Raw genomic sequence first — 13014 nt, 5'->3', positions numbered from 1 at the left:
GGTCTCCCATGTGGGTGCAGGGTCCAAGCACTTGGGCCATCCTCCACTGCACTCCCGGGCCATAGCAGAGAGCTGGCCTGGAAGAGGGGCAACCGGGATAGAATCCGGCGCCCCAACCGGGACTAGAACCCGGTGTGCCGGCGCCGCAAGGCGGAGGATTAGCCTGTTAAGCCACTAAAGTAAATTAAATTTAATTCCTTCAAATTCTATACAGTGAATCAATCATGTGTCCTTGAGGGACAGATAAATCAATTCAAAGGGAAATAGAAACACTGTGAAATTAAGAAATATTTAAATTAGGAAATGTGGAAACTATGCGAAGAAACTGAACAAAACTCAGGACACGGTCTGGCTTGTTGTTGAGACTAGGGCAGTGCAGCAGCTGCTAAAAGGAAGGCAAGGGTTACAGTGGGCATCTACTTCGGCAGTTTCTCAAGGACTCATTCAGTATTTCTAATTCGAAGAACAGTGAGAATATTCTGTTTTCAGCTGGTGTGGGATCTGGAAGTTGCCTGGGGCTTCAGACACCAGTGTTGCAAGACACTCCCACCACCTCTGCTCCTTGGATGACAGTTTTAGATTCTCTTTGTAAATGCCAAACCCCAAAGTATATCATTTAATATAGGATAGGGGCTGACCTCACAGTTGCTGGACAAAAGCATTCTGAACGCACAGTGATCCTTCAGTGCCCAATGAAACACCTGCAGGATCCACTCTGATTGTACATCAACACAAGGGTCACATTTAATCCTAAAGTATCTTTATTTGTTCTATAATTTAATAGTATACCTATAAAATAATTACATTATAACTTTTCTTCATTTATAAACAAAACAGAAAAACAATTAAATACAATTTTAGCCATTATAAGGTAAACTTTATACATACAATAACCCCCAGAAGGAGCTTCACACTGCAGCATATCATATTGCCTTCATTGCTACACCCACACTTGGGTTCAAAGACAGTGTGCTTATGTGTGTGTTCTGTGAATTCTTAGCATAATCCTTCCACTATCTGTGTGGGTTCTGTGTCATTAAAATGATAGAGCTTGGCTTGGCAGTTGGGTCGGATACTCCTGTCCATTACCCTCCTACTCATTTCACCTCCATGTGATCACATGGATTTCCTTCCTTCCACTTCTTTTCTGCCACATGTCCTGCTACTAAATCCTTCTTGAGGTTTTCCACTAAAGGTGAAAATCAGCTACGACCTTGGACCTCCTCTCCATCCCTAGATTCTAACCCTCAAGGGTTTCGTTCTATTTCTACCTCCTGATACCAGGCTGCCTCTATCCATTGCTGAAGCCAGGGTCCCCTATACAATAGTACAGAATGAAAACTTGCAGTGCAGACACAGGAAACAGATTCACCAACATGCTGCACCCTGATCCTTGTTCTCCTGGTGAATGTGTCTAGATTGACTGTCACTGCCTGGTGTTAAGAAGCCTCAGCAACCAGAGCAGCCGGCACAGGGTCTCTCCCACACTAGAGAACCGATCCCTCAGCAGGAGTGCTTGCTTGGGAATAACCAGTGAAAGCTTTTAGAGGATACTGATCCCCACCAACGGCATCTCATTCACATTTGTCAGATTTCATAAACACCACTCACAGGGAAGCCTTCCTGGGGCAATTTAGCAAAGGGACCCAAAATTAGTATCATTTTGCAGGAAAATAAATTAGGCCAACTTCCTTATATCATGAAACCACAACATGAGAACTCTCACAGTTCATTATAAAAATGAAAGCTGACCTAATGTTTGCTTTTGAAAATCTTTTTTAAAAAAGGAAGCTAGCTGCTTTCAGTAGGACAGTTCAACTAGATTACTATTCTCTCTCTATTTTATCCTACGCCACAAAATGACACACTCCTTATATTTTTAAATATCTCTTATCACAAAAAAATTCTTTTTGCTTAGTGTCACGTTAGTGAAAATAATATATCTTCACCCCACAAGTGCATCCTAAACATTATCTGTACTTTTCAGTTTCAGGTTAACAGCTTCCCACTGAATTCCCCTCTACAGCCATGCATCTCAACAGTTTCTCCATTGTGCTGCAATGTTTTAGTACCTTAAGTGAAATAGTATTCAAACTAAAATCATGACTCTTCCCATTTCTCTGCCCAATCTACAACAGGTGCAGATACCAAATTGCTAACCAAGCATTATTTCTGAGTGAAAACACCTTTTGGGCAGATCATCATCTGCTCTCCTCCTCTCTCGGAATGGTGCTGCACAGCCAGCGTCAAAACATGTGAAATAATACATGGATAGGTCTATAATACTTTTTTTAACAGATCTTTACAATATAAGTCAATTATAAAACCAGCCTTAATATAGAAACATTGTGTGTGATAATATTCTAACTGCAGCAATAATAGCATGCACATCAGAGATCATCTTTAGTCCATAGATGGAGACTAGGGGGCTATGGAAGAAGGGGTGGTAGTGGGGGAAGAGGTGGCCTGCCGTGCACAAGGTTCCCAGGGAAGCCCACTTTGTGATCCAAGTGGCTCAAGCTCTCTTCTTGGCATCAGGTTTGTCAGGAGACCCCGCTGCCGGCACACATCTTTAGGGACGTCAACACCCAAATCACAGCAGTGGACAAGGGGAATCCTTGAACCACAAGAATTAAGGTGCCCCCACCGCCAGCCCGGCCCACCCGTCGGTTCCCCAGTGGTCCAGGGGCCAGCAGGAGATTTGGACGCGGAGTGAAACATCCTTTACTTAACCCCGGAAAGGGGTGAGCTGGAGTGTTGGGTGAGGCCAGAAAAGTTCTCCCTTTTCCACATGGTGGAAACATCAATGCCGGATTCACAGCACGTCACCCGCAAGGTCCTTCCTGACCACTAGACGGGTGGTCGCTTCCCAGCACCTTCCTTGGGGCTGGACCCACCACTTGGGTTTCAGAGGCACAGGTGGGGCCTGGGGTCGGTCAGAAACATAACAGCAAAGCTCCCCTTGCGGTCCACATTTGTGACAAGGACACCATCAGCATCCCCACCGGAGACGTGCTTGGGACACCAGACAGCGTGTGAGTGAGCTCGGAGGACAGAGACAGAGGAGGCGGCGGCGCGACCCGGCGGCCGGGGCGCGCGGTGCTGAGCTGCGTCCTGCCCGGGGCGCTCATTGCTTGTCCGAGTCGCTCAGATTCACGGACATGCAGCGGCACTGCTTCACCTTCTGGATTTTTTTGAGTCGGAAAGGTGGGTCCAGCCCGGGGCACTCGAGCTCCACGAGGACCGAGGTGACGCGCTGCGGCTTGCAGAAGGCGCACGACTGGAAGGACTCCTCCTCCTTCTTCACGTGGCGCGGGATGTAGAAGGAGTTGCACTGGCCGTAGCAGAAGCGGTTGAGGATGGTGCGGCTTCGGCAGCCCTCCTCGCTCACCGTCTGCCGCAGCGGCTGCGTCTTGCACCAGTCACTCTTGAGGTACTTGCGCTCGGTGACCACCAGGGCCTCCTGGCTGGAGGCCAGCACCTCCTTCATCTGGTGCTGCCATCTCTCCGAGTTATTGCTGCTGCCGTCCTTGTAGGGCGAGGGGATAGCGCCCGCCGGCCGGTTCTTGCGCGCTTCAGCCACCTTCACCAGCACGGCCACCAGGAACAAGGACAGGGAAAGCTTCCAGAACATCCTGCAACGAGAGAAGAGGGTTGGTTGGGAAGCGCGATCGACTGCGGGATCCATCGTTTCCCAGCGGCCGCCAGGTGGGGCTTGGCTGCCGGCTGGCTGGGATGCTCCGGAGCAGCTGGGGCTAAGTGATTAAACAGTACCCTTGGGGACAGTCTCTAAACAGTATCTCTATGGCTAGGAATTGGACAAAATGTAAGTACTTTATAATACAGTTAGAAAACACGCACACCTTGAGCAATTACAGTAGCAGTAATAATGTCCGATGTTTACTGTGTTTTCGAATGTCCCAAGTCCCGCCCTAAGTGTTTTATATGCTCACCCCGTTTAATCCTCAAATAGAGATGTTATCAACAGAAACCTGAAGCCCACAGAGTTTGCGTCTTTTGCGTAAGGTTGTGCAACCACTGAGCAGTACCCCAGAACCGGGAGTTGCCCCCCTACCTCAAAATACCCCTAGCCATCAAAATAACTTGCTTTATATAGATATTAGAAAAATTAATTACTAGAAAGTGAAGGAAAGGTGGGGCGTGGGTCAGAAATGTATTAAAAATCGGTACTAGGTAGAAGGTAGGCTAAAAAGCAATAGCTGCATCTAACAAAGAAATAATTTATCATTATGTATGAATGACAAATAGCACCAAGCATTTAACACTTGCACACATTCAGCTCATTCAAATGAGTCATAAATTATATTTTTATAGTGGAAACTAATCCCTCATTTTTAATCAAGACATTATAAGACTGCATTAAAACAGGTGACAACACAGAGGTTACCTACATGATGGATCATCTTTACAGTCTGTGTATTAAGAGTCTATGACAGAAGTCCCACAGGAATGGGTATCAGTGAGAAATTATTCTTACTCTGTCTGAAACATGTCTCATAGAAGTGAAACCAAAGACTCTAGAATGAATGATCACTTCAAAGTTTAATCCATATGTTTTCATTTTATATTTTCATGAATTGTCTCAGAAACACTAATACCCAGCAACAGAGATAACCCCTGCCTCACTTTTTAACTGTAACTCAACAGAGTCATTGTCATCAGTGCCATCATCTTCATGATTGCTCATTACTTGTATACACATTGAAAGGCATAAATTCCCATTCCTTTAACATGCGTACTCTAAAATGGATATGTAACAACCATGTCTATATCTATATAATTATGTAATTATATGATGTATATTAGTTAAATATTTGTCAGATATGAGCATACAGAAATGATGAAAAATTAACTTTAAATGTGTTAAATTCCTTATATTATTACAAATGTCCTAAATCTATCCATGTTACTGATAATAGCTATTGTTCCCAAAACACACAAGACATTCTAACAGTTTCCTTTCATGTTTAGAAGTGTTCAATAGATCAGAGTTCTGTGAAATAGATACTATTATTTTTCCCATTTTATAGGTAAGGAAACTAAGGGATAGAAAGGTTGCATAACTTGGCAAGATCATACAGCCAGAAAGTGAAATATTGGAGTTCAGGCAGCCAGGTTCCAGAAACTGGGATCTCAGTGAGTGCAGCTGCCTTTTTGATAAAAATATTTATGTTGCAATATCTATACTAACATTATTTCTCTGTGTCACTGCTGTTAATTTAGGTCTATGACAAAAGGAGACTTTGCACATCACCTCTAGGCTGATTTCTTCCTTCATCAAGTATGCATGGAAAACTTATACTGAAATACACACCGTGATGGGCATTGTGAATCCCAGTATCTCCTTCAGAGATGAAGGTAATGTTCTTACAGGGTCAGATGAGCTCTTACAAGATCTACGCCCCTGATTCTGTTCACCGGCCTCCCTACTGCTCTGCCCCCTTGCTCGCTCTATTCCAGCATGCTATCTTTGTTTCTAGAAGATGCTTGGCATTCTTCTGCTCTAGACCCTTACATCTGTCTTTCCCTCAAGTGTTCCCAGACCTTCTCCCTCAGTCTTCAAACTTTTGCTCAATCATCACCTCCTTAGTGAGATCTTGGTGTGTAACTTCTCCATACTCCTAGCGTTCACCATCTCCTTCTGCCTGGCTTGCTTTTCTCCATGGTACTGATCATCAAATAAAATTCTATTCAGTGATCTTATTGATTTTTTATTGTCTGACCTCCTTGGCATGAAAGTTTCATAACAGAAGGTCCTGTTTTGTTTATTGTTGTGTTGCCTACAATCAGAACAGTGCCTGGTAAATAGTAAGCACTCGTTAAATTTGCATTGAATGAGATGAGAATATCTTGTATCCCATTGCCTTCAACAAGCCTGTGATTGAGAAGCTACAGAAAGGCAAGCAAATGCCCGAGTATGACATCTATATAGAAACAACTGCCTATGTTCCCAGGGGAGTGATCCTAGCACCAGCAGCATCTGAATCACCTGGGCTTTAGAACACAGATTCCTGAGGTCCTCTCAGAAGCTAACTAATCGGTAGAGTTGCACTGGAGTTTAAGATCCTTATTTTTAAGAATTGCCTTGTGTAATTTCAATGATACCATTTGTCCTGGAGGATAGAAAGGGTAGAAGTAGAAAGTGCCTGTTCTGCCTGGAGAGGGAACAGGAGGTACCTACAATGTAACAACTAAGTAAGCTCTTTAAAATTCAAATAGGGGGGTTGGCGCTGTGGCCTGTCAGGTAAATCTGCCACCTGCGGTGCCCACATCCCATATGGACACCAGTTCGAGTCCTGACTGCTCCACTTCCAATCCAGCTTTCTGCTATGGCCTAGAAAAGCAGTTGAAGAGGCTCCAAGTGCTTGGGCCCCTGTACCCATATGGGAGACCCAGAAGAAACTCCTGGTTCCTGGCTTTGGATCAGCCCAGCTTTGGCCATTGTGGCCAATTGGGGAGTGAACCAGCAGATGGAAGACCCCCTCTCTTTCTCTCTGCCTCTCCTTCTCTCTGTGTAACTCTGACTTTCAAATAAATAAATAAATATTTTTAAAAAAATCAAATAGAGGGGCCGGTGCTGTGGCACAGCAGGTTAACGCTCTAGCCTGAAGCACCAGCATCCCGTATGGGCTCCGGTTCGAGTCCCAGCTGTTCCACTTACAATCCAGCTCTCTGCTGTGGCCTGGGAAAGCAGTAGAAGATGGCCCAAGTCCTTGGGCCTCTGCACCCGTGTGGGAGACCCAGAAGAAGCTCCTGTCTCCCATCTTCGGATTGGCATAGCTCCAGCTGTTGTGGCTAATTAGGGCGTGAACCATCGGATGGAAGACCTCTCTCTCTCTCTGCCTCTCCTCTCTCTGTGTAACTCTGACTTTTGAATAAATAAATAAATCTTTAAAAAAATTCAAATAGAATTCCTCAAGGTGACGATACTGTTAAAAGCAAAGAACTTAGATAATACTGATGACATTGAGTAAGGGGAGTAAAAAAATTGAGAGCAAGTGAAGTGTAAGGGAAGACTTTTCTTTAAATATAAAAACATTTTGTCCAAAATATTTATTGACATTTTATGGCCAAGGTTTTAAAGGGCTTTTCTCATGCTTCCCTAGTCCCACACATAAAGTGTCATATGAAAGTGGCCATGTTTCCACAGAGTCATGGCAAGCACTAAGTGTTGGACACGCTCAACTTACACAAGTTATTATATTTGCTGGATGATTTGTGATCTCAATAGCCTCTTAAAAAGAAATTATTTTTGTTCCATTTTAATAATTTCTGAAATTATTAATAGTCTGAGTAAACACAACCAAAAGTTTGCAAGTCCCAGCCAGGAAAGATTTACAGAATCAGCTTGCTTCCCAACCCCTCCTTTCAGTTAACAGCTCCACACACACTTGTGATAGGCTCAAAACTATGTGCTTTCATGCAACAGGCCATAGTCGGCTGTCGGGAGAACAGAACCAAGATGTGCAGATTGATGTAAGGCAAAAACCCTCTGTGTCAACAGTTATCACACATGGTGATGGGCAGCATGCATGCTTTGAAGGTTTTCAAAACATCTGGAAATCATCCTTAAAAGTTGTTTCTCACAAGAACCAAAGGAGAAAAGCAAACTACTGATGAACTCTAAGTGACTGGGGCCAAGTCAGGTTCTTCTCTCCTTTTCCCATCATCCCTTACACCTGACAACAGTAATACTGCCAAAGAGCTGGTGTCTCAGTGTTAGAACAGGTAGATAGGCAAGAAGGGACTGCTAGGCTATCTGCTCTTTAGAGACTCTACAGCAATGCAGCCAACTACTCTGCTGGCCCTTGGTTGTGGAGGGGGCATATGGGAAAGAATGTGCATGGCTCTGTCTGCGGTTCGCTAACCATCCTGTGCACACTTGTTAGCACTTTAGAGTCTTACTCTGTCCCAGACCATTTTGCCACTCAGAGAAATGGTTGGCATACAATTAATCTCTCAGGAATGCTGCCACAGCTGCCAATAATGACAGCACCAGGGTACTTGCATTTTACTCTCACATTTGTGTTTGGCTTGTTTCAGAAGAAACCATAAATAAATACTGCTGTTTTATTTTAAGCTATCCTTCTGGCCTACCAATACTGTCAATTTGCAAGGAGTGTCATGACAGTAAATGCTGATGACCTAAGCAGACTGGGTTAGCCAAAGCTGATTGTGCAAAGAGAGAGGTAGTAGAAGCACTTTCCTCATACATGAACACCCTCGGCCTGGCCTTTGTAAATACCAGAAGAAAGACTGCAAGGTCAAAGCAGTTTAGGATCTTGGAATTTAATAATTATAGGCCTCTTTCCCTTTATCAAAGTGTCAAGACCTGGAGAAGGGTTCTACATTAAGAGATTAAGCAACAAATGTTCCTGATTTCTAGCAGAAATGATACAGCAGAGCTAAATCATCCTTAATAGATGAATGCAAGTAACCAAAGGTCAAGGGTACAGCTAAGCTGATGAACTCAGTCTTGTAGTAACCTTGTTCAGTTTTGGAGTTCAGGTCAAGCCAGTACTATGCTATGCAGGAATGGTGAAGAGAAAGAGGCTGAAGCATTTTCTGCTACAGAAGAATTTTAGAACTTCCTTTGAAGGTTGAAGGGGAGTGCCCAGGCCTGAATATTGATAAACTTGCTTCCACCACCCAAAAGAAAACAGACTGAAAACCAAACAAAAAACTCAAAAGCAAAGTTCTCAGCATTGTTAAATGTCAGAGATTATTTTTATGAGTTCTGTATTGTCGCAGCCTCCACAACCAAAGGAACTTCATCCCTGACTTCGAGTCTTTGGTAGGGAAACTGTAGAGATGGGTGTGGATGTTCCCTGGCCCTGGAAAATCCTCACAGGCTAAGATTGCTTCTCGGTTGAAACCATGCACCTCACCTCCAGCAGCTCTAAACAGAGATAACTTACAGCCCACGTGCCAACCTCAACCCAAGGTTTCTAAACAAAGTTGTATTGGAACAGAGGCACATCCATTCATTTATGTTTTGTCTATGGCTGCTTTTGTGCTCCAAGTGCAAGTGGGTAGTGAAGATAGTGACCATAAAGTCTACAATATTTGCTATCTAGTTTTTGACAGAAAATATTTGCCAAGTCCTGCACCAGACTTTTTCTGCTCAATCCAGTCATTGCCTTTCTTTATGGTTGTGTTCTTTTGCCAGAAAAGTAGCTTTCAATTTAAAAATTTCTAACTATGAAACATCTCAAGATAGAAAACATGGCAAACCCTATATACACCACACTGAGCTGAAAACAATATTGTTGTTTCCCATGTTATTTTGCAGTCTCTCAATTGTGAAAATAATAAATATAGTTAAGGCATTGTCCCTCCCTCCATTCTCATACTTCCTTGAGATGCTCAGCATCCTGAAGTTGGCATCTGTCAATCCTGTTGATGCTTTTGTGTATGAGGGTATATTTTTGTGTATGCGTAATTAGTCTTTATATGTACACCTTTCATCCCCAAATACATGTTTGAGATTTGAAGCAGGGACTAGTTATAAAAGGAGCCTATTCATACCTACTGCTGAATATCAAAGCACAGTTAATCATTCATCCTGCTGAGGAACAGTTGGATTACATCTACTTTTCCACTATTGGCAATAGTGCTGCACTGAGCATTTTTGTATTTGTTTATTTATACTCATCTGTTAAGGGTATGCCTAAGAGAAACACAAAAAGGTCAAAATGCCAGGTCATAAGATGGTGAAGGTAAAGAGGCTGAAAAAGTTTGACAAAGTTTTCCTAAGTTACTTTCCAAGTACTTGCACAGTCCCCACCACTGAACATCCTTGCTAACACCTGGTATTACCTGATTCATTACTTTTTTGCTTACGTGAAAACTTTGAAATGATATGATTAATTTAATTTGCATCTCTCTGATTACAAGGAGATTGTACATCCAGCTCAAATGCAGTGGTCATATGACTGAAAAGGAATAATGGCAACTTATTTGAGGTGGGAACAATTATACTATTAGATAAGGAAAAACAAGACATTCTAACTATAGATCTTCTGAAGTATCATGAAAAGAATAGGAAGTGGCTTGAGTTTTCAAAAAAGAAAGGTTAGGGCATCCCACATGACTCATAAGTTTGAAATCCAAATGGACTCATTTACTTTTCCAAGTGGCATTGCCTGAGTGGAACACTGATGATCATTTTGTTCCAGGAAAATTTTAATTTCATGTGGAAAAATTATATTTTTTCAAAAAAGTTTTCAACCAAAGAAAAAAGAATACTATCATCACGTACTTTGCCTTCTGGGTACCACGTGTATCATTTGGAAATTTGTAATCAAAGTTCTGAATCTTTGGAGATCTCGTTGGGATAAGTTCAGGACAGGAAATGGAACACTGAGGCAAGTTGGCAGCAAAGCATTAAATTAAATAAGGACCTGGGGAATACTCTTTGAAAGTTGTAAGTTTGTCCACATGGGGTTACTGCTCTCTAAGTCATGTCCACTTGGGAAGGGGAGGGAGAAGGTGATTTCCGTGCCCTGAGTTGCTGGTGCATGACACTATGCAACTCACTCCCAGGCTTCTATGATTCCCCTCGATAAAATGGTGTTAATGGCACTTCCCAACCCCTATTACCATGCTGCCATTATGAGGAATTGTGGCACCAAAAGCGAGTCCTAATCTAAGAACTGTCTGAGAAATATTACCATGAGTGTTATCTGAAAGGAAGGAAGAAATTATGAGTGATCCATTCAGAGTTTTATAGCCAGTGACATTGTACTCCACAGCCATAGGCAGTCCTTAATTTTTTTTGAAATAGGAATTTTCAGGTTGTTGTCCAATACAGCTCAGACATTGCCCTCCAGTGGGTCTGCAATGATTCCACACTTCAAATCCCCTTTCTCCAATCATCCCAGGCAGAATCATGTGACAAGTGAGAGGTCACATAGCAGTCTTCTATTTCCCTGGGAGCAGAGTACAGATTTTCTGTCCATGTGTGTATAAAATTTAGAGTCTTGTCTAAAATTTTTAAGCAAAATCAAAAACACCCTGTGTATGGACTCCATCAACTTTTCCTGCTTATTCTTCCTTCAAGCCACTTCATTCTTCTTGTCTGATAGTTCATAGCAAACGTGAAAGAGTAGTTATTCAAGCCTTAAAAAAGTGTGTACCCCTTCTTCACTTCCTCTGGAATTCATGAGAAACTAAGTCTCCATTCGCTTTAGTCCATTGATCTTCCTAGATTTTTCTTTCTGTGCTCTCCTCTAAAAAGCTGGTGTTCTGAAGGATCTTTTCTATAACCTTGTCTTTTCATTCCTCACATTTCTACGACAAATTTTATTCATGCTGATGGCTTCAAACACCAACTCTTTACTCGCAGCTCCTAGACCCCATACCCAACTGTTTATCCTACCTTATTCAAGTGACCTATCAGTATACAAATTCTATTTGTTCTACATCTCATTATATTTTCCCATTCACCTGCTCCTCCTCCAACAGTACCTGTCTCAATGAACAGGACATTTCTCTTTAACCTAAGCCAGAAAGTTGAGAGTTAAGGCAGACACTGTTTAACGTACCACCTGAGAGCCAGTGTCTCCATTCTTTCTTAACATAACCACCATTCTGCTCAAGTATTGCATTCCAAATTCTTCACAAACCCTTCCACATTCCATGGAGGTGAAAGATTGCTGGCTCAAGCCAATAGGTCATCTCATTCTCCTTGCAGATGATTGATTTAGGCATAAGCAATGACATAACTGTGATGAATAAGATACAAGGTACAGGTTCGTGGGAAAGCATTTTATTCCCTGATTAAAAGAGACATGCCAGGAGAAAACACTAGTATAGGTTTTGGTTATGTTTATAAAGAAATGTAATGATTAAGGCTGTTACAGCCTCCACGGGATACAAGTGTGGCATAAAAATCAAATATCTGCAGTACAGAGTCCAAACTGGAAAGTAACTGGATTGTTGTTTATGTTGTTAAGTCACTGAACTAGTCAGCCCCCAAGCAACTTACCTATGGACTTTATGTTTGTTAAACTCTTTAAGAGGCAAAATACTTTTGCATAGTTACTGAAGAGTATCTGAGCTGAACCTCTCATGTATTAAATCCATTAACAAGATATCATTGTCTTTTGCACCCCACTTCTAAATCCTGCTGTCACTACTTTAGTTCAGGTCCCTGTCACCTGACCATTATGATCGTCTCTTTACTGACCACCCTGCCTCTACACTCTCAGATCTGTCTCAGACTCACACGCTGTCAGACCCATCATCTAGACTCCTGGCAGGGTGAACAGCCTAACAACCAACTCATTCCTTTAAATTAAACCCTTTAAAGAATTCCCATGAATTACAAGTTCAACACCTTTGGCTCATATATAAGTCTTATGTGGACTTTGTCTGCTCTTGGATTCCAGCATATAGTATCAGCACTTTACCTTCTACTTTATGCTTGAAACATATAAACCATGTGTTTTACCCTACTCCAGGCTACTTCTCTCATTCAAACATTAGCCCAATTATTTATTTTGGCTGAAAAATTGTTTCTCAGACCATTGTTAGTCATTTAGGTTTCATTCAAATGCTAATTCTTTTGTGAAATCATTATATTTTCTGTATTCTTCATTTTTGCTATTGTCATAACTGCTTTTCTATAGCCTATAGACATTGTATGGCCATTATCTGCACATTTTCTCTGAGTGTAAGTAAACAAGGGAATTTAATTTAATTGTATTTACATTGATTCATGGTAGATCTAAAAAAAAATAGTTCTGAATGTTTAGTATTAAAGAATGAATGAAACACTGGGTGATTGCAGATGTTATGGAATAGCAGATTAAGCCATCGCATTGATGCCACCAATATGGGCACTGGTCCATGTCCCAGCTGCTCTACTTCTGATCCAGCTCCCTGCTAATATACATAGGAAAGCAGCAGAAGATGGTCCAAGTCCTGCACAGGTGGGAGACCTGGAAAAAGCTCCTGGCTTCCACCTTCTTCCTGGTTCCAGTCCTGGCT

General features: G+C 42.3%; 1 protein-coding gene across 2 annotated transcripts in view; it reads right to left on the bottom strand.

Moving 5' to 3' along the window:
• Positions 1-744: 744 nt before the first annotated feature.
• GREM2 (gremlin 2, DAN family BMP antagonist) overlaps positions 745-13014 on the bottom strand; it is a 114719-nt gene continuing 102449 nt past the window's right edge. For both annotated transcript variants that reach the window (XM_062210676.1, XM_062210675.1), the window contains one exon: positions 745-3635. In XM_062210676.1, the coding sequence (XP_062066660.1) occupies positions 3128-3634 (507 nt within the window). In that variant the 5' untranslated portion in view covers position 3635 and the 3' untranslated portion in view covers positions 745-3127. The remainder of the gene's footprint in view (positions 3636-13014) is intronic.

The sequence above is a fragment of the Lepus europaeus genome, chromosome 14, assembly GCF_033115175.1.
Source record: "Lepus europaeus isolate LE1 chromosome 14, mLepTim1.pri, whole genome shotgun sequence".
Classification (NCBI taxonomy): Eukaryota; Metazoa; Chordata; class Mammalia; order Lagomorpha; family Leporidae; genus Lepus; species Lepus europaeus.
Note: the sequence above shows the minus strand (reverse complement) of the source record. Positions and strands in the feature narration are given on the sequence as shown.